Source organism: Parathielavia appendiculata, assembly GCF_033297405.1.
Source record: "Parathielavia appendiculata strain CBS 731.68 unplaced genomic scaffold N657scaffold_9, whole genome shotgun sequence".
Taxonomy (NCBI): domain Eukaryota; kingdom Fungi; phylum Ascomycota; class Sordariomycetes; order Sordariales; family Chaetomiaceae; genus Parathielavia; species Parathielavia appendiculata.
Genome location: NW_026944228.1, coordinates 857293 through 881675, shown reverse-complemented (window position 1 = coordinate 881675; position 24383 = coordinate 857293). Strand labels below are relative to the sequence as shown.

General features: G+C 57.1%; 7 protein-coding genes across 7 annotated transcripts; 3 read left to right on the top strand and 4 right to left on the bottom strand.

Moving 5' to 3' along the window:
• The first annotated feature begins 215 nt into the window (after nucleotides 1–215).
• On the top strand, nucleotides 216–5945 carry N657DRAFT_672965 (uncharacterized protein). The gene is made up of 4 exons (XM_062795667.1): nucleotides 216–1336; nucleotides 1847–2276; nucleotides 2342–2550; nucleotides 2609–5945. The coding sequence occupies exons 1-4, from the start codon at nucleotides 353–355 to the stop codon at nucleotides 5645–5647; spliced, it is 4662 nt and encodes a 1553-aa protein (XP_062646199.1). The 5' UTR covers nucleotides 216–352; the 3' UTR covers nucleotides 5648–5945.
• Nucleotides 5796–8466, bottom strand: N657DRAFT_691674 (uncharacterized protein). The gene is made up of 2 exons (XM_062797121.1): nucleotides 8073–8466; nucleotides 5796–8018 (listed from the first exon to the last, which is right to left on the bottom strand). The coding sequence occupies exons 1-2, from the start codon at nucleotides 8248–8250 to the stop codon at nucleotides 6109–6111; spliced, it is 2088 nt and encodes a 695-aa protein (XP_062646198.1). The 5' UTR covers nucleotides 8251–8466; the 3' UTR covers nucleotides 5796–6108.
• A 900-nt stretch (nucleotides 8467–9366) lies between these two features.
• Nucleotides 9367–11137, top strand: N657DRAFT_504334 (ARM repeat-containing protein). The gene is made up of 2 exons (XM_062787692.1): nucleotides 9367–9988; nucleotides 10042–11137. Exons 1-2 carry the CDS (start codon nucleotides 9500–9502, stop codon nucleotides 10945–10947), a joined length of 1395 nt encoding a protein of 464 aa, XP_062646197.1. The 5' UTR covers nucleotides 9367–9499; the 3' UTR covers nucleotides 10948–11137.
• A 1202-nt stretch (nucleotides 11138–12339) lies between these two features.
• N657DRAFT_664989 (carbon-nitrogen hydrolase) lies at nucleotides 12340–13718 on the top strand (the record flags this gene model as incomplete). Its single annotated transcript, XM_062795273.1, has 5 exons — nucleotides 12340–12766; nucleotides 12883–13086; nucleotides 13130–13201; nucleotides 13236–13560; nucleotides 13599–13718. The coding sequence occupies exons 1-5, from the start codon at nucleotides 12600–12602 to the stop codon at nucleotides 13716–13718; spliced, it is 888 nt and encodes a 295-aa protein (XP_062646196.1). The 5' UTR covers nucleotides 12340–12599.
• N657DRAFT_621869 (P-loop containing nucleoside triphosphate hydrolase protein) lies at nucleotides 13692–18618 on the bottom strand. Its single transcript, XM_062790633.1, has 2 exons — nucleotides 14443–18618; nucleotides 13692–14270 (listed from the first exon to the last, which is right to left on the bottom strand). The coding sequence occupies exons 1-2, from the start codon at nucleotides 18377–18379 to the stop codon at nucleotides 14011–14013; spliced, it is 4197 nt and encodes a 1398-aa protein (XP_062646195.1). The 5' UTR covers nucleotides 18380–18618; the 3' UTR covers nucleotides 13692–14010.
• Nucleotides 18619–18830: 212 nt separating this feature from the next.
• N657DRAFT_647130 (uncharacterized protein) lies at nucleotides 18831–20398 on the bottom strand. The gene has a single exon (XM_062793260.1). It carries the CDS (start codon nucleotides 19945–19947, stop codon nucleotides 19216–19218), a length of 732 nt encoding a protein of 243 aa, XP_062646194.1. The 5' UTR covers nucleotides 19948–20398; the 3' UTR covers nucleotides 18831–19215.
• Nucleotides 20399–21514: 1116 nt separating this feature from the next.
• On the bottom strand, nucleotides 21515–22880 carry N657DRAFT_575917 (ICE2-domain-containing protein; the record flags this gene model as incomplete). The annotated part of the gene is made up of 2 exons (XM_062789139.1): nucleotides 21515–22303; nucleotides 22359–22880. The coding sequence occupies 2 exons, from the start codon at nucleotides 22878–22880 to the stop codon at nucleotides 21515–21517; spliced, it is 1311 nt and encodes a 436-aa protein (XP_062646193.1).
• Nucleotides 22881–24383: the final 1503 nt, after the last annotated feature.

Below are 24383 nucleotides of genomic sequence, written 5' to 3'. Positions count from 1 at the left end.
CCGTTTGAAACGATAAAAAGAGAGGACAGGGCAAGCGCCGAGAAAGAAAGTTGCGATTTGGGCGTTGGGTTGCATTTCTCGACTTCCATGCCCCACAAACCGCGAGTGTGCAGCAAGGGTCCCTGGTGGGTGACGATGTGCTAGCGCGGGGCGTGTGATGCGATAAGGGTTGTGTATGGGCTATGACTCTGTAGTTAAGCTTCACCTTCAGTCTTGGCGATCTTCTTCAGGGTTGGTTATCGGTTCCGGTTCTGCGCAGGTCAACTTCCTGCTATTCACTCTTCTGCCGTTGCATTCCCGGATATCTGTCCCTTTGGATGCCCTCAGAAGCCGGCATGAGGTGACAAGCGCCATGGACTCGCCATTCCCCAAATCCTCATCTGCCGACGGGGAGGGTCGCATTGTGATCCGGCTCCTCCCTGAGGGCATCAGCGGGGTCGAGGCATTCACATATCAGTACCCTCTCAAATTGATCACGCCGATGCGGGCCCCCGAGACCAAAAGTGCCCTTGTCTTCCTGCTTTCCTATGGCGGCGGCCTTGTGGGCGGGGACCAGGTCAAGCTGTCCATCGACGTGAAGGCTGGCGCGAAGCTGAGTCTGGCCACGCAGGGGCACACCAAGATCTTCAAGTCGCCTAGTCCGGATATTGTCACTCGCCAGGCCATGCACGTCAGCATTGCGCCCGGCGCGGCCGTCTGTCTGCTCCCAGACCCGGTCCAGCCTTTCGAAGCCAGCGTCTACGAGCAAATCCAAACATTCAGGCTAGCACAGAACTCGTCGCTCTGCCTCTTGGATTGGGTTACCCAGGGCCGTACTGCACGCGGGGAGAACTGGAGCTTCGTCAAGTGGGTTGGCCGCAACGAGGTCTGGACGGTCGGCGATGACGAGGTAGCTGCTCGTGGCCGACTGCTGGTGCGAGATTCCGTTATCCTCGACAGCAACCGAGCCCATGCCCAGCTGCCGACGCTCCGCGAGTCGATGCACGGTTTGGGCGTCAGCGGGACTCTCATCCTCCGAGGGCCGCTGGTGAAGGCGCTGGGCGACTTCTTCCTGGCCGAGTTCGCCGCCCTCCCGCGGCTCGGGGCGCGCGACTGGCGAAGCGACGACGCGAAGAAACAGTCCGAGGTCTTGCTCTCGCCGCGAGAGAAGTGGCGGGTCCAGAGGCTGCAGATGGAGAAGGAGAGTAGGCTGCTCTGGTCAGCCGCCAATGTCAGGGGCTGCGTCGTGGTCAAGTTTGGAGCGCCGGCAGTTGAGGCCGGCCGGCTCTGGATTGGATCCATGTTGTCTCAGGAAGGCAGCATCTCGCAGCATTTCGGCGACCAGGCGCTGTTGTGTGTAAGGTGATCCGGGGGCCGTTGTGCGGTTAGCGGGCAGACCGTCGCCACCGAGTCCAGTGTTGTAGATGGATCGGGTCCAACACGCAACGATGGGGTAAGGCACGGTTATACTAGACGCTGTATTTATTATTATTCCTACACCGCTGTGCCTTAGGGCGTGCCGGACCTTCAACAACTTAGACGCTGTATTTAGACTATACCCGTTCATGATTATCATTAAATGTTCTGGCAGATGCTGGGTGGAATTCATGGATTGTTTCAATACCTCGGTAACTGCATACCATACGCAGCAGTAGCACTGCCCTGTTTCTGGCCGTTGGTGGAACTTCACAGCAGCCTGCAAGGGGTTGTCGAGAGTGGGGGCAATCCACCAAAATAATCTGGTGATCGACGGCCACTCTGGACGCGTCAATTGCAATTGCTAGACACGACAACGGCCAATTCGCCGCCCCCTTGACAACGGCCTACCTATTCACACACAACAAATGTAATGTTATCGAGACGACAGCCACTCATGGAGACCTCAGACAACACCGCGACGAGCTCACCTGCTCCCACTTCTACCGCGCGCCGCTCCGGACGCGTCACGAAGGCGCCCACCAAGTTTACTCCCCATGCGCCCGCCACCAAGCGCAAGCGGAATGCAGATCACGACGACGAGGATGCGGAAAACGAGTCGCCCGATGAGATGGGCGATATTAATGATGCCAATGATGATGATGCAGACGACACGGCCACCGAGGAACCCCGGCGCGCTCCAAAGAAGAAGAAGCCCTCATCGTCGCAAGCAGCCAAGTCGAGGAAACCGGCCGCAAAAAAGCCAAAAATCAACGGCGACGCGCCGCCCCGAGAGCCCGTTCATGCTGCCAGTCTACCGAGTCGCCCGAAAAAGGCGGTCCGAATTGCGGTTGCCCAGCGCGAGGCTCATGGGCTGTATGGTAGGTGCTCTTGACGCCGCAAATGCGGTTGCCGGTTCCTAGCACATTACTGACTATGGATGTAGCCGACGTCTTTGCCTCTGGAGATTCTTCCGACAAGGTTGCGACGGAATGGTACCACAAATACCAGGCGGACGACACTGCTGCCGTCACTGACCTCGTGAACTGCATCCTCCTGTCGGCTGGCTGCGACCAGCAGGTCACCCAAGACGATATACGAGACCCAGAAAACTGCTCCAACAGGCTGGCGGATTTGCAGAACGTCTACGCTGAAGTAAGGCAGGCCGCTTTTCCACCAACATGCACGATCGTGCTAACCTCGACTGCAATAGGAGGGAATCACGGACTATCCCCTCATTTCGAGAGCCAAGTCTACGAAGTCGTTCCGCGACCTGCTGGTCGGCTTTTTCAGGTCTCTGGTCACCGTTCTCCACGAGACCGACGTCCTCTACAAGGACAGCGCATTGATGGAGAATATCGCGCGATGGGTGGCGTCCATGTCTTCGTCGACCCTTCGGCCGTTTAGGCATACAGCAACCACCGTCGCTCTCGCCATGGAGGCCGCTCTGGTCGAAGTTGCGAAGAAGCTCGACGACCGCATCACAAAGATGACCCAGCAGGTTGACGCCGAGAAGAGCCGTAAGGGGAAGAACAAGGAACGATTGGCCGTGATCCAGAAGAACCTCGAGGAAGCAGAGCGTAACCGACAGATTTGCCAGGAGCAAATAACAGACTTTTTTGAAACCGTCTTCGTCCACCGATACCGCGATATCGACGCCAAGATCCGAACCGAGTGTGTTGAGGCTCTCGGCACGTGGATCTGGCTTCTGCCCACCTTCTTCATGGAACCTGAGTATCTACGATACTTGGGCTGGATGTTGTCCGACCCCACCCCACAAACCAGACAAGAGGTGCTCAAGCAGCTCGCCCGGATATTGAAGCGCGATGCTGAGAAGCTTGGTCACTTCATCGACCGATTCCGGCCGCGCCTGGTCGAGATGGCTACCAAGGACGCCGACGTCAGTGTTCGGGTCGTCGCCATTTCTGTCATCCAGATCCTGAAGGACACCGGCATGCTCGAGCCCGACGAGATCGACTCTATTGGCCGGTTGGTCTTCGATTCGGAGTTACGCGTACGGAGGGCTGTCATTGATTTCTTTGCCGGTTGTGTTAACGACTCAATCGAGACGAAGATCGAGGACATGGGAGGCGTCGATGCTGTTGACGAACTGTTTGGTGACGACGAGGAGGATGATTACTTTTCTCCCCGCCGAGATTGGATCAGCATCAAGTGCCTTGCCGAGCTCCTGGCTGCGTACGATGCGCAGCTTGAGGAAGAGAACCACACACAGCCAGTCCGTTATTTGGATATTGCTGTCGAGATGGTTCAGGCTGTGGCGCCCGAGACCCGCATCTCGCTGGCCTCGCAGGTCTTGTACGAGAAGATCGATCAAGTCAAGAATTGGGAGCTCTTGTCCGGTTATCTTCTCTATGACCACACGACAAGTACAAAGTCGAGATCGTCATCCAAGCGCACCTCAAACGAGGCGACGCTTAAGAATGCTCTGGCACCAGAGGGTAAAGAAGAGTCTGTGCTTCTGGAGGTTCTCGCGTCTGCTGTCAAGCTGAGCCTGGCATCAGCCTCAGACGCCGACAGGAGCAAGAGGAAGCAACGGCCAGATGCCGGTGACAGCGCCGAGGATTCGGCCGTACACCTTGCTGGCATTATCCCTCGCCTTTTGAACAAGTATGGAGCCGAAGCCAGCACTGCGGTCATGGTATTACGCCTGGAGCACTCATTGCCCCTCGACGTATTCCAGCAGCTGCGCCAGGACTCGACAACATACAACCGCTTGTTGGACGAGATATGCACCCAGTTCGATAGGCATGTCGACAGAGGTGTCCTGGCAGAAGCAACAGCAGCTTTGTTGCACGCGCGGAAGTACGACGAACTGGAGGAGATAACATATACCAAGATTGCAGAGCTGTGGGAGACGGTGATTAACGCCCTCCGGCATTTCGACAAGTCCCACGAGCTCAGCGACCGCGGCAACATGGAAACTCCTGCCATTACCCAGTTGGGCAGCATCCTTCTCAAGGTCAGCAAGCTCGCCAGCATCGCCGACTGCGTGGAAGTATTCGAAGCCGAAGGCCAATCTGAAGACTCGTCCAACCCGGTCATCGAACTCATCACCCGCACCGTCCACCGCGGCAAGCTCGACCAGGTTGACGAAGCGCTCGATGACCTCGAAGATGAAGCCGTCTCGTACGCCATCCAAGCCTCCAACTTCTACTTCATGTGGAAAGTCCGCGCGCTCCTCACGGTAGTGCAATCCTCCACCGCCATCCCCGCCCAACCCGTCCAGCGGCTGTCCAGCCTCCGCAAGACGTACGCCAACAACCTGATCTGGACCCTCTCCTCGCGCGGCACCAACGACGACCTCCGCCTCTTCGCGACCGGCGCCCTCTGCGACCTGCACGTGCTGTTCGCCTCCCTCCGCGAAGCAGTCAAACAATCCCCGTCGCAACCGCAGATCTACGCCCACCTCGAGCCCCTCTTCGAACCCATCCAACCAGGCCTCACCAACGAGCTCATTGAGATTTACAACGCTGCCGAGCGCGCCTACGCCCGTGTCACTAAGCGCGCGCTCAAGGAGCCCTCCCGGGACGATCAACTTGAACAACAAGACGCGGCCCTCCCCGCCGCCGACGAAGAAGACTTGGAAGCAGAAGAAGATGATGATGAAGACGAGGAGGAAGCAGCCGCCGACGCGGCCCTGTCGCCCACGGAGCGCAAGGGTAAGGAGCTCAAGCTTGAGCGCGCCCTGTGCGAGCTGGCAGGCAAGCTGGTGCTGGCCATCCTGGCCAAGATGGCGGATCATGTCGGCCCCCAAGCAGGCAAGTTGAGAAGGAGGATGGTACGCAACCAGGGCAAACTTGGGCCGAATCATCGGGAGACGGTCTTGTACCTTGATGAAGGGAAAGTCAGGGAGCGGCTGCAGCAGGCGTCGGCGGTGGCTGGGGGTGGAGAAGGAGGAGGAAGAAAGAAGAAGGTTGCTGGCGGTGCGGCTGGTGGTGCTAAGGCCAAGGGTAAGGGGAAAGCGGCTGGTGGTGGTGGTGGTGGTGGTGGCGGTGCTACTGCTGCTGGGAAGAAGGCGCCGCTTAACGAGGAGATTGTTGTTGCTGAGCACGACGAGTCCGAGTTATCCGAGATTGAGGAGCCCGAGCCGGAGGAGGGGTCTGCGGAGGACTTGAGGAGAAGGGAGTTGTTGGATGATCCCATTGAGGATGCTGAGGATGAGGAGGAAGAGGAGGGTGGTGATGGCCGTGGGGATAAGATGGACGAGGATGAGTCTGTAATAGGCGACTGAGGAGGAATCATCTGTTTCTGTTTTCATATTGTCCATTCCTTTGCTCCCTTGGCGTAGTGGCTGTTGTATAATGGTCTTGGCTGATGAGGCTGAGTTTGCTTTGTTCACAGCTGTTTAACACTTCACTCTGGGATTGATGCTGCATCCTGAATTCTTTTACAGAGGAGATTGGCATGATGCTGCTAGTAACACCGGCTTTGTTGATATGGTTGTAATCATGCGATATGCATGCCATGAAAGTGCCCTGAATCATTGAACAACCCGTAAAAGCTGGGTTGTCATGTATGCATATTCTCCCTGGCATTGTGTATCAAATTAACTCAAAAACTCCTGACGATGGCCCGTGCAAATGCAAAAGACACGTCTTATGTTCATCCCAAAACTCCAGGAGTGCCAGAAACCCCATACACATAAACACCACTGGAACACTAGTATAACTCGTGATTCATGATCATAGGCGGTCAAATGTTTATCTTTGTCCCAAACAGCCCGAAACAACGAACCCACCTGCCCGCCTTCCCCGGCTCCTCCTTTTCGTATATACCATACTGCTTGATACAGCATGCAAACGGCTTATTCGAGATGGGCTCCTCTTTCACAGCATCCCGACCACCACCCTCGGCTTCCGCGGGAGAACTTTGATTCAGGGGCGGCATATTGAGCAGGGGGTTGGGTTTCTTGCCTCCTGGCCGTGCGCCACCCTGCTTGGCAGCCTGTTTCTGTTGTTGCCCGGCAGCCCGGGCTTTGTGCTCTTCCAGGTTCCCCCACAGTTTAAACATGCGCTCGCGGAGCTGAACGAGCAGCTCGGGATTACGCCGGAGGTCGGCAGCGTCAAGGCTCGTCAGGCATTGTGCCTCGGCGTTGTCGACGAAGACCCAGACACGCGGTCGTGGGGTAGTGGTGTTATTATTCTTGTTCCTGTCGGTGTCTGCTGGAGGAGGCGGAGCCGGGTCCTCGAGTTGGAGGGCGAAGCGCCATTCCCAGACACGGTCGGTCCCGCCGGGGGAGTCCTCGTCCTCGGAGGATGAGCGACACTCGCTGCCGTCCTCATTGTCCGAGAGCGCGTCGAGCAGGGTTGATTTTCGGCTACAGGCGAAGTCCTCGAGAGATGGGGGGAAGAAGTCGACGACGCGGACCTGGGCTCGGTACTTGGCACAGGTGAAGGGCATGACGATGGCGGCGGTCTGGTTGTTGATGGTTGCCTGGTGAACAAGTGGATTGAGCATGGAGGCGATGGTAGAATACGGGGCGTTGTGGGCTTCGCAGGTGATATTGTCGCTGAGGCCGAGGCACAGCTCTTGGTTGGCGAGATTCTCCTTCTCCTTCTTCTGAATTTCTTCCCTCTTGCGCTTGCGGCGCTCCTTTGAATTGAGGTAACTTTTCCCTTGCTCGGAGGAGACGGCGGCCTTGCGCTTCAAGCCTGCAGCCTGGGCAGCTTTAATCTCTTTGATCTCTTTCTTTCTCTTCTTGTCGTAGTCGCGGAATCGACGAATGGCCTCCTTGAAATTCGGATTTTCCTCAATGTCGCCTTTTTCGAGGATCTGCACGTTGATTCTCGAGTTAGAGATATTCTGCTCCCCATGCATGAAGCCTTCAAGAAATCGGCCGTCGCGGCCGTACTTGATATGGACATTGCGGAGCGCTACCCACTGGCCAGCCCTGACTTCATCTCGAACGTAGGTGGCGTGTGGCTCGAAACAGGTGAGCTGGATGGTCCTTTTCCCGTACGGCCCAACCCAGTCTTTCGTGGGCATGTCGACACTTCCAGAGTTGTAGCCGTACGGATCTCCGCCCACTGGTGCCAATTCTGTCGAGTCCTGCCAAACCTGTGGGTGAAAGTTTGGGTTCTCAGTGTAGTCCGAGATGTAGAGAGTCGCCAAACCGAGAGTGTAGTCACCGTAGTGCGGGTCCCTGGCAACGTGGGCAACCAAGTCGTAGAAGTGGCCTTCTTTCACGTCCTCGAGGAGGCTAAATTTCCTTTTAAGATTCAGGGACTGTACAGCTTTTGCCTGGAACTCGTGCTCGTCCGGGAGGGAGTATTTGTCAATCTTGTGGTAGATGTGCGAGACATACGCCTCCTCTTCAACGCTGGGCGGACGGGAGTCTCGTTTTGGACCGGGGGCCAGGGCGGTCCTTGCTGATTCTGGCGGCTCTGGGATCTTGGAGGCCGTGTAGACGCGAATTGCTGTTTTGTGATTTGTGATGAGGGACAAGGTGCCCTGGAACCTTTGCACCTTGGCGGTGTTTATGGCCACAACATCACCGGCTGTGACTTGCCGCATGTCGGCCTCTGGACGAAATATGACAAGATTAATGCCATAGCCTTCGTCTTGAATAGAGAGGTCGTACAGCGTGAGGGTGGATTTGTAGTCTGCCAAGGTTGTCAAAACACACTGGTCCATGTGTAACGCTTGGAGACACTCACCTTTGCCGCTGGTGGGGATGGGGAGACGACAGTCTTGCACCACACCTATAACATTGACAAAACTCCCTGGAGACACCTCTTCATCATGGATGACCCTGAGTTCGGTGTAGTTGGGTGGCAGAGACGGCTCGGGGGGGCCAGTGCCCGCAGCAGTTGCACGGGAGGCCCCAACAGGCATTGTTGCCTAGACTTGGAAGGAGAGAAACCGATAAGTATTGGCAAAGTTCTACAGACCGATTAAGTTGAATGAATTTGGCTCTTTCGTGGCGGTGCTGTTCGTTTGCCTAGTCTCCCGCCACCGTCTGTGCCCAGTTGCAGGTGCAGTGACATGCCCGACGCGTCCTGAGACGCGTGTGAATCAGAGGGAGCATCGCCAGTTGCTCGCGAGTGCATGTGCAGCCCGTCCTAACGCTCTGCTTAGGAGTAAGATGCGCCAAGCCCTGCTATTCCTCGGACGGATGTTGCCTGGCCCGTGCTTTGAGACCATTCAATGACTGCCTTGTTGCCTCAGGCCACAATCAGCTGCTCCTGACTCGATGGTGGGGCGGAGCAAACCTGTCAGTGGCTTCGGATCCTGGCCATCCTGCTGCGGATAGGAGGGGACTGCGGGCCCATTTCGTTTTCAGTTTCTGCGTCTCCAAATTCTTTCATTGTCCCAAACAACAAGAAGCCCATCCATACTTCAGAGAACAAGAGTGCCGGGCCACACCAGGCATTTCTTCATCCACACTGCAATCTCCTGACGCTTCGTACAGGTTGCATCTCGTCTTATTTTCGCACCTAATCAGGGTCCCGGCAGACCGTGTTTCTGCTTCGCTCCCCCACCTCCTTTCCTCTCGCATCACCGGACCTAAAACATTCCCTTCGTCGTCGACGATCCATCGCAGCCATGGCCGAACGGTACATCCCCGAGCATCGGCGCACTCAGTTTAAGGCGAAGAGCACCTTCAAGCCCGAGGAATTGCGCCGCCGCCGGGAGGAGCAGCAGGTCGAGATTCGCAAGGCGAAGCGCGAGGAGAACCTGGCCAAGCGCCGTGGTATCGGCACTGGCGAGAACCGGCCGGGCGCCGCATTGGGTGCCGCCCCTGACAGCGATGATGAAAACCCGCCGACCGAGTCTCAGGTATGTTGTCCCTCCGCTTTAGTCCAAACACACACATGTCATCACCTGCCGTTGGCCTCTCCCCAACTTGGAGCTGCAGCTGTTCTGGTGCACCCACCCCACTTTGTACCCCGCCGTCTGTTGTGGACAGTGGTTATTGCTCGTGAGGCGAAGGCCGCGCTCCGGCATAAACACAAGGGTCCCAGCATAATCAAACCACAGCACCACAGCTGCGCTGCAGCAATTCAAAATGTCTTGACATCGTGGCTTGCCTTTATCTGGACGCTAATGTAAGAATGCGCAGCTCAATGAAGACCTCCCCCAAATGGTCGCTGGCGTCTTCTCGGACCAGATCGACCTCCAGATCCAGGCCACTACAAAGTTCCGGAAGCTGCTCAGCAAGGAGCGCAACCCGCCTATTGAGGAAGTCATCAAGACTGGCGTTGTGAGCCGCTTCGTCGAGTTTCTGCGCTCGCCACATACCCTTGTCCAATTCGAGGCCGCATGGGCTCTCACCAACATCGCCTCCGGGTCGGCTTCTCAGACTCAGGTCGTAATCGAGGCCGGGGCCGTGCCCATTTTCGTTGAGCTTCTCAACAGCCCCGAGCCCGATGTCCGCGAGCAGGCTGTGTGGGCTCTCGGTAACATTGCTGGCGACAGCCCACAGTGCAGAGATTACGTCCTGAGCCAGGGTGCTCTCCGCCCCCTGCTCAACCTCCTTGGCGACAGCCGCAAGCTAAGTATGCTGCGGAATGCTACGTGGACTCTGAGCAACTTCTGCCGTGGCAAGACGCCGCAGCCTGATTGGCACACGGTACGTCTGCCCTTCTACCTTGCTATCACATGATGCTAATTGCTCTGCCTCAGATCCAACCAGCTCTTCCTATCCTCGCTAAGCTCGTATATTCGCTGGATGACGAGGTGCTGATCGACGCGTGCTGGGCCATCTCGTACCTGTCGGACGGCTCCAACGACAAGATCCAGGCGGTGATTGAGGCCGGCATCCCCCGCCGCCTGGTCGAGCTACTGATGCATGCCTCGACCTCTGTCCAGACGCCCGCCCTCCGCTCAGTTGGCAACATTGTCACGGGCGACGATATCCAGACCCAGGTCATTATTAATTGCGGGGCCCTGCCTTGCCTGCTCTCCCTGCTTAGCAGCAACAAGGATGGGATCCGCAAGGAGGCTTGCTGGACCATTTCCAACATCACGGCTGGTAACTCTGCTCAGATCCAGGCCGTCATTGACGCCAACATCATTCCTCCTCTGATTCATTTGCTCTCTAACGGCGACCTGAAGACTCGTAAGGAGGCATGCTGGGCCATCAGCAACGCCACGTCCGGTGGTCTGCAGAAGCCCGACCAGATTCGCTACCTGGTCAACCAGGGCTGCATCAAGCCGCTTTGCGATCTCCTTGCCTGCCCTGACAACAAGATCATTCAGGTTGCTCTGGACGGCCTCGAGAACATCCTGAAGGTGGGAGACCTGGATAAGCAGGCTGCAGGAGAGGGCTCCGACGCGATCAACCGCTACGCGCTGTTCATCGAGGAATGCGGTGGCATGGAGAAGATTCACGACTGCCAGACCAATGCCAACGAGGAGATCTACATGAAGGCATACAACATCATCGAAAAGTACTTCTCGGACGAGGAGGAGAATGCCGATGAGGCCATGGGTCAGAATCAGCAGTTTGGCTTCGGCTCCGCCGCGAACGGGGCTCAACAGGCCGGGTTCAACTTTGGCGCTAACGGCGCCGAGTCGATGGACATGTAAGGCGATGCGGTTCCAGCAAGGCTAGGATGGATCGGCGATCCTCCGTTTCGACGCCCACCATGCCTACGCGCCTAGCACTGTCCTTCCGCACCCCGCCACAGCGTTCTTTATCGGGACCCCGAGATACGCCACATCTATGCTTCTGGCTGACACCCCCCATCATCAACCCCCGACGCATTCCACCACGACATTATCCATCCCACCACAACACCACCCGACACCCTTGATCTTGTTTTATTGGCAAACCGCGGAATAGCAGCATAGAAGGAGAGGCCAGGTCCTTTGGTTGCTTGATAGCTCCAGCCTGATGAAATCATGAATGCCTCTTTATGAGCACAGCGAGGGGAGAAAAAGGGTCTGAATGGTAGCTTGATAGCTCCTACCCTACGAACGTTGACGATAACTGGAGGCGCACACGAACCGCGCCGCGCTGGAGGTGGACATGGTGGGCCGCAAGGAGAGAGGGCCCAGCGTCAGCGCAAAATTGTCTCGCTACAGGCCATGCTAGTGCATGGCCGCAACGACGAGGCCGTTGCCGTGGATACTGGTCTTTGGCTAGTGGCCACCACCAAGTGGTGTGTGGCAGGCAGGGGGAGGCTGAGGCAGGATTTTTCATCGAGAAAAGACGATGATGCATGAAGTGGCTGCCGCACAGACTAGCTCTTCCTGCAGAAGAATGAAGCCACGACAGAGTTGAACACGGCTGTGTCGAGACATGTACCCGGAATACATGTGCAGTGTAATGATTTCTTTAGGTTCTGTACATACCAACTTTGATCATTTTGAGGAATCCAGACTTATTTGTTTTTTGCATGCTGTGATTTCTTAGTTCCCCTTGTTATGTTTGCCCTTCCTCAGGTGACCTAACACTTCCGTTCAAAGGGACCAACTAAGATTCCTGACACGTCGTTCCTCTTTATTATATCTCGTGAGCCATCGAGGGCGGTTCACCTGAACAGTTAGGTTGAACTTGCCAAGGCATTACACAACGCATCTATGGGTTGGGTAGACTGCAAAGAAAGATTGTAACTGAGTCTTCTCCTACCATTGTAATGACCCAACTTCCTTTCCATATCGCCACACGTTCCGGGATATGAGATTTAGGTCGAACCCTTTTAGATAATGACGAATTGGAGGTAGACGTATGAGTCATGGGAAACAAATCCATGATTGGGAGACTGAATCAGCCCAGGAAAAGCCCTTCCTGAGCCACTCGGGCGCTCAGTAATAATACATAGCAGTATTTATGCCCCTGCCAAAGGGTGTTGTTGGGCCGAGGCGGGCACATAGTCCATGCAGCTGCATGCTACCCAGATAACATCTTGAGTTTCACCTGTGATTCCCGCCGTTCCCCCTATCAACTCGGCAGAACCTATTACATATCATGATTGGACTCAGGTGTAGATGATTGCCCAAACGGATCTTCGGGCTAGCCTCATCGACAGTTCCCTACCAGCCTAAGACATCCCGAGTCCGAGGTTGTGATCTCATAAAGTTCGCACCAGAACTTAAGTTCATGGGGTTAGTGACCTCCTGAACTCGTTTGACAGTCAGATTTGAATCCCCTCCAATCTGCCTCCTCTGCTTGATCTTCTGCCGCTTAAGAATCGTAAAGTCAAGAGTTAACCTTTATCTGACCATCATTCCTCGCCATGGCCGCACGGCTTCGAGTTGCTATCACTCAGTCAGAGCTTGTCTACCTGGACCTCAAAGCCAGCATCAAAAAGGCATGCCGTCTTGTTGCTGAAGCTGCCGGAAACGGCGCGAAACTGGTTGCCTTCCCCGAGTGCTGGGTCCCCGGCTACCCAGCCTGGATTTGGCATGTGAAAGCCTTTATTCACTCCCTCTTCCCTCGAATCCTTTGCACTCCAGGTTTCCTCGCGTGACGCCCGAAACCCTCTAGTAGATCTGTCCTGGTGCCTGCACCATACCCAGGGCACGGCCGGTCGATACCGAGTTACAGACACGCTACATCTACAACGCGCTGCCAGTCGAGTCGGAGGCCATGGACCATGTCAAGGCCACCGCCAGGGAGAACTCAATGGCCGTGATGCTTGGCTTTTCCGAGCGGAGCCCGACCGACAGCTTCTGCATCTCCCAGGCCATCATCTCCCCGGCGGTGCGAGCGCGGCGCGCATTGTCGCAAGCTCAAGCCCACGCACATGGGGCGCATCGCCTTCAGCGACGGGCCCGACCTCCTCGACCACGTCGCCTCGATCGACTTTGGTTGTCCCGACCACGGCGGCCAGGTCAGGTTCGGCTGCCTCGCCTGCTGGGAGCATACGCAGCCCGCTGCTCAAGTACCACACCATGGCGCAAGGCGAGGCGATCCACGTCGCCATGTGGCCGCCCCTTGCGTCCGTGCCCGCCGATCGTCCCGGCGGCCTCTGGAGGATGACGGCCGAGGGGTGCCAGAACTTGTCCCAGACGTATGCCGTTGAGAGCGTCGCGTACGTGCTCCACAGCAGCGCCGTGTGCAGCCAGCAGAGCATCGACCTGCTCCGGATGGAGCAAGGAATGGCTTGCTCGGAACTGGGCGGCGGGCATAGCTGCGTCATTGCCCCGGATGGGCGGCACTTGACGGAGCCGCTCGATGGTGATGAAGCCGGTGCGGTCGAGGAATTGTATGTGCCAATTTGGACCTGACCAAGGTCATGGCAACTCGAGGTTTCTTGGACGTCATCGGTCACTATACCCGGCCGGATCTCCTCTGGCTTGGTGTGGACAAATGGAAAAGGGAAGTCGTTGTTAGAAGCGATCCAAGCCAGTAGCTTGGAAATGAGAGGAGGGACAGTTTCCATGCCATGGGACTGGGTGGAAAAATCAACCAGAGTGACTTTTCAGCGACTTGTCCCCCTCTGCTAGAACTATCCCGCAACTATCCTGCTGTTCGGGAGACAGCAAGGTGAAGAGGCGTACGCTGCGTACTACATATTTCCAGGAATCATAGGGTTGACATCAGCATCTCTCTCAATCACAGTGCAGCCTTCCTCCCACATCCATCCAACCCCTTGTCCCCTCCGTTCACCACACAGTGCCCTTCCAGGTTAAGTCGAAGAAGGTTCAAGCATCCAACCCATCCAACTCAACCAAGCGCGTTACAAGGCGAATAATCTCGCTGTCTGTCCCCGGATTTGGGTTGTTGCTGCTGTTCTCGATGCGCCGCTCAATCAACCGGTCGATGACGCCCCTGAGGCGCGAGACGAGCACGCCGATGCGGGCCCAGCCGCGCAGGCGCAGCCAGCCGTCGACGACGAGGCCGCGGCCTTGGGTGTCGAGCTCGATGGCGCCCGAGAAGAGGAGGAGAGTATAGGCGTTGAATGCTGAAAAAGTACATGTTAGTTAGCCTGTGCGTTGGTTCGGTTCCAAGGGTCGGTGGAGAAACGCGCGGCGGGGGAGAATGGAAATGAGGGAGGAAGGGGGAGGGGTGGACTGTAAATATAAAATTTCGGGGGTGCTAGAGTGAGGAAAGGAATGAGAAGAGAAGAAACCTACGCGTCAGATCCCGCACAAAAACCTTGCTCGTCGCCATCATGTTGAAATAGGACAAAAAGGCCGCGTTGCCCGAGAAGGTCTGGCTATCAAACATGGTGCTGGACGGGTGGATGAAGACGCGGCCGTGGTCCTGCGCAAAGTACTTGATGGTCTTGGCCTCGGGATCGAGCTCGACGGCGCCCGAGACAGACGTCGCGAACTTCTTGTCCGGGAACTGGATGCGGCAGATTTGCGGGCTGAAGGCGGACGCCGTCAGCGCGCGGAGGAGAGGGGTCGACGCTGTTGTCGAGAAGGACGGGGACGCCGGCCAGATGCCCATCTCGGAGAGGGAGGTGTAGTACTGGGATCGCGTCGACGCGATGTCCGACAGCGTGGGGAATGACAGGAAATTCTCGTCGCACCACTGCCGAACCCGGCGGTGCGGGGTGCCGCGGTCGGCCATCATGGCTTCCCATTCCTGGTACGCACGCAGGTCGGTGAGCAGGTCGCCGTCCCCGCGAGCGAAGCGCATCCGGGCCTGCTTTGCCTCGTCGCGCTTCTCGGCGGGCGACAGGAACGGGCTCCTGGTGCTCAGGATGGCGGCGATGGTAACGCAGTCGTCGAGACAGCCGAAGATGGCGCCATAGACCATCAGCTTGCCGCAGCGCAGGTCGGCCGGGATCATGGCCAGCTGCTGGCCGAGGGCCGTCAGTTCGTCACCATCCAGCGCGCCCATTCGCCGAAGCATGGTGATGGCGCCTTCGACGGCTGTCGCTTTTGGCGGTGTGGGTGCGCGGGACAGGAAGTGGCTGATGTCCCGGATACCCATGGCCCGGACGGCGAGGCAGAGCTGTTCGAGCGGCACGCGCCGGATTTCCGGCTCGGGCCGCTCGGCCATCTGGGATTCGAGGTTGCGCGTGTAGAGTTTGTAGCATTTGCCGGCCTGGACACGGCCGGCACGACCGCGGCGCTGTTTGCACGCTGCAAGGGATGCCCATGTCTCCTCGAGCTTGCGCATGTTGTTGGCTGGGTCGAACGACGTCTCCTTGACCCTGCCGCTGTCAATGACAGCGACAATGTCGTCGATGGTGATGGACGTCTCTGCCACGTTGGTGGCGACAACCACCTTCCTCCTGCCTGGAGGGGCAGCGGCAAAGACCTTCTTCTGCTCCCGCGTCTCCAACGATGCGTGGAGGGGTAACACGTGGAGCGAAGGAATTGATCGCAGGGCGTTGCAGGCGCGGTTGATCTCAGCTACGCCGGGCAAGAAGACTAGGATGCCGCCAGCTTTCTGTGCCGATGACAGATCTTCGTCGATCGCCCTGACCGCCTCCATGAGTAAGTCGTAGTTGATGCGCGTGCCAAGCTTCTGGATGGTCTTATTGATAGGATCGGTCTGGTCTCCTGACGGTGTGCTGGTACCGTCATCGTAATAATCGTTCCTATTTCCAACGCTGAAGCCTGTCATGCGGATCACATCGTCGAGGTAGTAGTCTCGGACTGGGTACGTGCGGCCCGAAATCTCAACCAGGCCAACCGTGACGTCCTGCCTATCTGCCATGAAGTAGTCTCTGAACGATGCAGCGTCAAGAGTGGCACTCATCAGGATGAGCTTCAGGTCCCGGCGCTTGTACAGAACATCACGGATGATGCTCAGCAGAAAGTCAGTGTCCAAACTCCGCTCGTGGACTTCGTCAACCACGATGTGGCTGACATCGGCTAGCGAGGCTACTACGTCCTCGACCCGGCCTCCGGACGTCTGGAGGCGCCTGAGCAGGACACCGGTCGTCACAAACGTGATCTTGGTGTTGGGGCTCGTCTTACTCTCGCCGCGGATAGAGTAGCCAACTTCCTGCCCGACCGAGGTGCACCGTTCGTCAGCCACGCGGTCGGCAAGACCAAGCGCCGAAATACGGCGAGGCTGGGTCACGATAATGTTGGCTCCGTTCCCGAGTCCCCTGTTGTACAGGTCGTCCAGGATGAACTGGACAGACTGCGTGGACTTGCCGGAACCAGTCTCGCCCGAGATGATGGTGACCTGGTTCTCGGTAACAGTCCGGACCACCTCGGCCCTAACTTGCCACGCCGGTAGACGCTCCCTCTGGGAGAGCATCTTCTTGTAGCCGGGGGTCTCTGTCCTTGCCGTCCACGCTTGTTTGCTTTGGGAGTTCGGCGTCCAGTCGATGGGCTTCGGGTACCGAGGCCGCCTCCTTGACTGCCTTACGGCCGTCGCCGGCTCTTCTGAGGCTGCCGATGACACGGCAGCGACATCCTTGAGGGCACCAGGCCGCTCGATGATGTCGTTGATGCTTTCCTGCACCCAGCTGATGAGGAAGTAGATCTTCATCTCCTCGCCTTGAAGCGATTCGGTGGCGTATGCAAGCGCTCTCTTGATGATGCTCAGCTTGATGTATGCCGGCAGCGGCGCCAGCACAGCTAAAACTACTTGAGCGGGATACTGCGGCGTCTTCCTGACCTGCAAGTATGTCTCGACGTCGCTGTTTTCCCCGTTGATGACCGATTCGAGCCGTATCTGGCAGACATCGGGGGATACGCGTGTGAACTTGTCGCCGAAACTGGCCTCAATGGTCGCCATCTCCTCGCCCCAGCACTCGTCTGGACTCTTCCAGGATTCACTCTCCTCTTGTTGAGCCGTGTCTTGACAACCCGTGCCGCTTGACAAGAGCAGCTCCTGCAAACTCTCGGCGGCCTTGCCCTCATCGCCACCACTTGCGTCGAGCATCCTAGCGCAAAGATCATTCGAGTAGCCAGACTGCGAGAGACGCTTGATGGCGCCCTCCCTCCGCAAATCCGTAGCGGCCACTGTGACGCCAGCGGTATACCTCTCTGGAAGAGCCCACCTTGGCAGGTCGTCCTCGGGGATGTGCACGAGGAGCCACTCGAGCGTCTCCTCGCGGTCCTTGCATTCTTCCACAGCCTCTTCGACATGGCTCTGCCGGAACCCCAGCTCCCTGAACTCCCTCACAATGGCCGCCTTCTGTGCGGGCGTCATGAGCACGCCGTGGGGATTCCACACCGTCTCCCTCCGCAACAACCCCTCAAGCTGCGACCTGGTCTTATTCCCCATCTCAATTTTGGGTACCGTCGCCCAGCCCCTCATTAGCCCATGCGCGCCGCCGCCGCCGCCTCCTGCGCGTCCACCCCCACCACCAGCCCCCCTGAACCCAAGCGGGCCACCAGGCTGGTGCCCCTCGGCAGCAGCCTTCTCCCTCTGCGCCTGCGCGGCCGCCCTCTTTTTCTCGGCGGCGGCCTTGGCCTCCTCCCGCTCCCTCGCGGCCTGGAACGGGTCGGCCTCGTACATCCACCCCTTCCCCTCCTTGACGTCCAGCTTCTTGAGCGCCTCAAAGTCCTTCCACAGGGCCTTGTAGTCTGGCGGCAGGGTGAGGTGCAGGTTCTTCATGCTGCAGACGCGGTACAGGGCGTAGGTGGCGGCAAAGTGCTTGGCCTCGAGGGCGGTCGGCTTGTGGGCCAGGTGGACGTGGCTGGGCGGCAGGCGGAAGGGCGGCAGCTTGGTCAGCTCGTTGGTCTTTGCGTTGCGGGCGGCCAGGCTGACGAGGACCGAGAAGCCCTCCTTGGTCTTGACGGTCGTGTACTCGGGCTTTTCCCACTTTTGCTTCTGGCAGTGCTCGGCGAGGAGGTTGACGGGCAGCTTGCCCGTCCAGGAGGCGCCGCCGATGAGTTGGCGGGCGGTTGGACGGGGTAATCCGTCGGGGGTGTCAGAAGGGTTGTTGTTGCCATTCGGGGTCGCGGTGCCGGACCTGCTGGGCCCGCCCCGTCGTCCCTTGGGGTCCTTGTCCGAGTTGGTGAAGACGATGAAGTCGGTCTCCGGGGGGGGTTTTGACTTGGCGTCCTTCTTAATGGATTTCCCGGCGGCCGGAGTTGTAGTTGGGGCTGAGGTCGGGGCCAGGCTGCTGGTGTTTTTCCCCTTCTTCGCCATTTCTGAATATCCGATCTGATGACCCTGTGCTGCTTTATTCCCTCTATTATATTTTGGCGTTAGCACGTTGATTTCGTGGCGACTGTGGAAATTGTTCACACAGCAGCGAGCGCCCCTGGAACTGAATTCGTTCGTGCACAACAGTCCATGGCAATCAAGTGTTCTCTGAGTAAGATGGAGATGTCTCGCTGAAGCTAGCAGCAAGAGCAAGCAAGCAGCCGTAAGATACGATTTTCGCGTTCAGATGCAAGAAAGCCTTATGAGATTCTTGGCGGTGATGAAAGAGCATTGAGTTGCAGGCGGGTACAAAAGACTTGGCGCTAAGTAATGGATATGCAACAACAGAGGAGCTTTGCTATAAGCGGCTTAGAGTTGATGGTCGGATGCGCTAAAAGTTGTGTGGGCTTCGTACCGGGTGGAATCATATGAATCCCTTAGGAAGTCTGCTCATGTACAGCAAACAGATATACAGGTGCTAAGACGTGTAGGTTCGCTCGCCGTTGATTTGACTTCCTGGATAAATGCCACACGGCGTCTTCCACGCTATCAACATCCCTAGCACTCAGAAAGCAGACATGGGCCAATGCGATGACCTTTGACCAGCGAAAGCATGAAATTAGATTGCATGGCTGTCCGACTCCAGACCCCAAAGCCGGTTATCCCTTCACCAGCAGTCACGGCCGCAATATCCGCCCTGCCTAGTCATTGTAGTTAACCTAGCAGACGCCGCCCGCCCCCTCCACCCAGTATCTGACAGCCACAAAGCCATTTCCCCCAGCCATTATTACCACCATACAGAGCCCTCCCTCCCTCTCACCCGCAAGCTCCCAATCAGCTTACAAATACTCCATAACCTCATCCCTCTCACCACCCTCCACAAACTGCTCCTCGTCATCATCTTCTTCAGGTTCCACAACCTGCTTCGTAGCAGACGCAGACGCAGACCCACCAACCGACCTTCTCCCCCGTCCCGGTCCACCCCTGGCAGGCGTCGTAGGCCCCTTCCTCTTCGGCGTCGCAGCCCCAGGCTCAGCAGAAGAAACAATATTCTTCTTACCAGACCCCTTGGGCCTGCCCCGCCGCCTCTTAACCTGCCCCGCCGGCGTAGCCGTCTTCGCAGCAGCAGCAGCCTCCTCCACCGCGGCCTGCACCATGCCCTCCTTCGCTTTCTCCTTGGCAGCCCTAGCCGCACTAGCAGGAGTCGCAGTCGTAGTAGTAGTAGACTGATCCTTCCGGGGCCGACCCCTCCCCCGACGGACGGGCGTGTCAACAGCAACCGCGGTGGTGGGATCGGCCGAGACGGCCTTCTTAACGCCCGCGCCCGTCGTCGTGGTGGAGGGGGCCTTGGGCGTGGTGGTGGTAGACTTGACGCTTCCTTTGGGACGGCCGCGGGGCCGGCCCGAGGGGACGGGCTTGGGCTTACGCTGGGAGGGGTCCAGGGGGGGACGACCGCGGGGTCGGCCTGAGGGGACCGGCTTGGGTCTGCGCTGGGATGGGGAGAGAGGGGGCCGGCCACGCTTGGCGGGCTGGGGTTTGTCGGCTGAGAGAGGGGGTGGAGTGGATGCCATGTTCGAAAATCTTTCTGGATTTGTTTTAACTTGAGTTGTTGGTGTGTTGTGCTGAGGTGTTGATTTGTTGAGTATTGGTTGCTACCCCAGAGTGGTTGTCACACGGACACGTTGTCGGACGCGTCTCAGCCAGCAGCGATGAGAGTTGCCGTGGGAGGACGTTCAGAGGGAAAATAATCGCGAGCCCTCGAGAAGTATTTATCCCCAGATTCGAAAATAGTATTGCAATGCCTAAGACGAAGAGCGACGAGGTTCTCCGCTGTGCAGATGACGGTTTGTGTAGAATAAAAAGTGTAAAGAACAGGAAGCGAGTGACCGTGAGCGAGGCTGGGTTTGATGCTTCTGGAATCGCACGATCTAAGGTACCTGACAAGCACCATCAATACCAATTCAATACATAATCATCTCAGCCTGGCCTCTTTTGGCTAACTCAATTTTAATGCCGGCTCATTTCTATGTTTATTTTTTTTTCCGCACTCGCTTTCTTTACATATTTCTCTGATTGTTGGCTGCAGCCCCAACGGCATACGGCAGTGACGTTATGACCCCCTGATCGGCTGCGGCTAAACTTGTCGTGCATTGGCTGTGTCAAGATCGACGTTGATCCCGCCATCAGGTGGCAAGGTAAATGTCAGTAAGATAGAAAACCCTCTGTGAGCTCCGCATTTGTATATCATTCATGCTGTTATCGGTACGGCCTTGGTTCGGAATCCCGACTCGAGGGACACCAGAGTTGCCGAAGAGGACAGGATAGCTGAGCAGTTATTGTATCCGATCCATCCTACAAACAACAATACAAAAGGGAATCGCAGATACTGTAACGACCTGCAATCCTTCCGATATTTCTCGACGAGCCGGCCATCAGTGAGACGGCCTACCGAATAATGCATACATCCTTCTCGCATGAACGCCTCTCGAACTAGACCGCAACAATGAGGAATAGAGCTATGCAGCCGAGTAAAGCAGAGAGCCAAAGCAGACCACGACGCCACAGAACACCAAGAAAGTTCTCACGAGTCCCTGTCCAAATAACGCCATTCGCTGCGTGCATTGCCAGGCGCCATATACCATTACCGCTAAGGTGTTTCCCCGCCGCCCTCCCTAATGCCCATTTTCGCTCCCGTCCATATCCGATAGTAGTATCTCGGATGCTGTTAAGACAAAAGAAAACTCGTTGAGTAAAAACGTAACAGATCTGCGCCGACTCACTGATACGGCGTCGGTTGTCCTGGCCATGGACAATCGTTCTGTTGCCTTCCGTCCTGATCTTTCCCCCATTGAATTCCTCTCGTTCCTTCATTTCCACATGCTTCCTTCCGAATAGTGGTTGACCTCGCTGATTGCGGGCCTAGCTCTGGGGTATCATTCCGTCCAAACGTCAACTGCACGCGTGTTCAGTTCAATTCCAGGTTCAAAGCCTTCCATCCATCAGTAGGCGCCGTCGCTTCCGCCTACAATGCCCTGAAGTGATGCCGTTTTGGGCAGTGTGGACCGCAAAACGTAGGGTCCTGCCACAGTGGCCGTGTAGCAATATGATGCTCGACGATTCGCAGTACTCGTGCTCCTCCTAGTCGGTCTTCCAATGAGTGCCTCCGTCCCCATCGCCGCCGAGGTACAGCTCGACGGCATACAGCCCCATGGTAGCCGCAAGGTTGACCCACCGCCATGTGCTTCCCCCGGCGTCTCCCGCCCGCAACGTCCACCCCACCTCGTCACCGCTGGAGACGCTAAAGTGCTGCAGTAGCAGGCTGGTGTAGACAGCGATGAGCATCGACGGCGAAAACCAGCTCAGAAACCCAATCAAGCGGTTCGCCCCGTCGCTGTCTTCGAGAGTGGGCTCCTCCATGATTGCCGTCGCTCCCAGCTCCCTGACGGCTGGAATGATCCTCGTGGCGCAATAAAACACGATGATGCGGTACGTCAGCGAGATGATGACACTGGGCGTGATGGTCTGGAACGCGGCGTAGAGGAACTGGAACGACGAGTTGACGGCCGACGGGAGACTGCTCAACATGTGCATCAAGGTCGAGTACGAGGCCATGATGATGGGAGGCAGAGGCGGGAAGTCGGGCTGCCCTGCGGCTGCTTGCTCGGCCGCCGCGGCGGCCTCGGGCGAGGGCTGATAGTCGGTGAAGATCTGGTAGACGCAGAGGACGGCGTACGCAAACAGGAGTGAGGACTCCACCGGGTTCCCGCGTCCGCTGGCAATGCCGTAGGCGCACAGGAAGGCAGCAGACGTCATGGCCACCCCGATCAGAGTGGCATCGAAGTTGCTAACTTGCGGGAAGGAAATCACACGCCACAAAAAGTACACGGCGCTGGAGATGATGGAGCCCGAGCACACGAGGAGCAGGATCTGCAATGTCGAGTTAAGACCCTGGAAGTTCGTCTCTGCGAGGCATGTTACTTACCACCCAAGTGTCACTTCGCCCGCGGTTGACGAGCCACCTCGTAATCTGGCCGGCGGCCTGGATGACCAGCAAGCTGCAGAAGCCCTCGAGCATCTGGAAGACGGGGCTCGAGTAGCTCAGCGTGCTATCCCATGCGCCCAGTGCTACCGTCTCGACGAACCCCTCCTGACCAAAGAACCACTCCTTCCAGGTCTTGTGGTGTGTCGATGTGATATGCGAGAAGGTGCGCGATACCCAGCTGGCGTTCCCGGCATCGACCGAGAAGCGGTTTAGGGCCCAGATCAGCAGCGCCGGTAGGACGAGCCACTGCGACAAGCCCACCAGATTCGTAAAGAACCATCGTATCCGCGACTTTTCCGGTGTTAGGAGCTTGGCGACGCTGTAAAAAAAGTAAAAGAGGAAAAGGGCAAGCGAGTAGGCCAAGCCGGCATCGCGGCCCCCGACGTCGAAGGCGATGGGTATTGAGAGGACGATGCTGAGCAGAAAGATGGCGCTTGAGCAAGCGCTGATAAACCACCACATTGTTGAAAACGGCCCCGGCTCAACGGAAGGAGTATAGGTTGCTAACGACGCTCAATCCTGGCAGCCCGCCGTGGGGTGCTCGATCGACAAGGGAGTCGGCCCTGTGAACCGACTTGACGGGGTGGGGTTGAGAGCTAGAAGGGCGACACCGGTCGAATAACCAGGCGCAGCTCTGGCACACCAGCGAGAGCTGTCGGGGGGATCAACCGCGTTCGTCGGTGAATGTGTCGGTGGGAGGCGGTGAACAGGTACGATGGCGCGATGCGGGTGGTTGGTCAAGGACCAAAACGTTATCAAGAGGATCGTATCGTCGATAATCTGAGGTACCGATCCGTGGCCCATCTGTCTCGTTTCCTGATGTTTCGCACGACTTTGAAGAGCTGGCGTTCGGCGATTTCCAGTTGTCCCGGTGTCGAAGTTCGAATCGGGAATGGCCGGGGTTGTTGTGGTATTCAGACCTTGTCTGCGTGAAACCTCCGGCGGTTTTTTGTTGTCCACCGTGTCCAAAAAGGAAGCGTGCCTCAGCCAAAAATTGATTTCGAGTGCCCACTGTTATCTTCACGTGTGCCTCCAGTCGCGCAGCGGCTTAGCTCGATATCCCCCTTGTCTGGGTCATCCGATCAAATGGGTGAGACCTTCCCGGCAAGCGAGCTGCTGGCATGGCCTCTGGTGTTGGCGATGGATTATTTTTTTTGGAGTATGCAAGTCGCACCGATGGTGTCAAGTGTCGCATGCGCCGGTCATGCATGGTTCCAACTTTGAAAGTCTGGCGCAGGGCACCGGATTATGCACACAAATCCCAGAAAAAGCTGGCCCTGAGTGCTCCGATAAATGCATGCGCCAATCGCCTTGGCGTCCATTGATAGCATGTGATAGCCAACCAACCATCTGCCCAGTGCTAGCGTTGATGGCGACAACCTCACGTCTTTCGCCTCATCCTGACTGTCCAAAGCCTGCTCTTGGAGCACACTTTGGTCCTGCCTGCTGTTAATCTCGAGTGTACCTCCACGGCCCAGAGTTGCCAGCTTGCCCATATTCTTTTTCTCGGGGTCTCCACCCATCGGAGGACTTTGCCCCGGAGATGGATCCACTACCGACGACCACTTCCGGGCCGACAGTCAAGCTCTCTCTCACCGGACTCCGTCATCTTACCCATTTGTTGCTTTTCGGTTTCTGATGGTCTATACATCGGGGTAGCATCACACAACTCCTCGCTGAAAGCTTCTTCACTTTCTGTGAGGAATTCCTCCCGCTTGCTAGAGGTCTGTGTCTCTGTGTCAACGCCCGTTAAATGGTTACACTTCATCACAATCCACCACCCCAATCCTTCCATCCCGCACTTTCACCACTGGCCAGCGCTTCACAGACCAGTGTCGGCATTCGCACTGTCACCACCTCCTCCCAATGAGCCGATACCGAGTTAGCTCAGCGGTATTCGGAAGAGCTCGGTTGGAACTTCAGCAACCGAAATGGTGTGAGTTTGACTCCCCTTTAGAGAACTAA

Bases quoted from the DNA above. Each gene is read 5' to 3' on its own strand.
- N657DRAFT_672965 (XM_062795667.1), top strand. From the start codon at position 353: ATGGACTCGCCATTCCCCAAATCCTCATCTGCCGACGGGGAGGGTCGC. The intron at 2,277-2,341 runs GTAGGTGCTCTT...CTATGGATGTAG, and splicing joins CGAGGCTCATGGGCTGTATG to CCGACGTCTTTGCCTCTGGA. The intron at 2,551-2,608 runs GTAAGGCAGGCC...CGACTGCAATAG, and splicing joins TGCAGAACGTCTACGCTGAA to GAGGGAATCACGGACTATCC.
- N657DRAFT_691674 (XM_062797121.1), bottom strand. From the start codon at position 8,250: ATGCCTGTTGGGGCCTCCCGTGCAACTGCTGCGGGCACTGGCCCCCCC. The intron at 8,019-8,072 runs GTGAGTGTCTCC...CAACCTTGGCAG, and splicing joins CATCCCCACCAGCGGCAAAG to ACTACAAATCCACCCTCACG.
- N657DRAFT_504334 (XM_062787692.1), top strand. From the start codon at position 9,500: ATGGTCGCTGGCGTCTTCTCGGACCAGATCGACCTCCAGATCCAGGCC. The intron at 9,989-10,041 runs GTACGTCTGCCC...GCTCTGCCTCAG, and splicing joins CGCAGCCTGATTGGCACACG to ATCCAACCAGCTCTTCCTAT.
- N657DRAFT_621869 (XM_062790633.1), bottom strand. From the start codon at position 18,379: ATGGCGAAGAAGGGGAAAAACACCAGCAGCCTGGCCCCGACCTCAGCC. The intron at 14,271-14,442 runs GTAGGTTTCTTC...GTACTTTTTCAG, and splicing joins TTTTGTGCGGGATCTGACGC to CATTCAACGCCTATACTCTC.
- N657DRAFT_647130 (XM_062793260.1), bottom strand. From the start codon at position 19,947: ATGGCATCCACTCCACCCCCTCTCTCAGCCGACAAACCCCAGCCCGCC.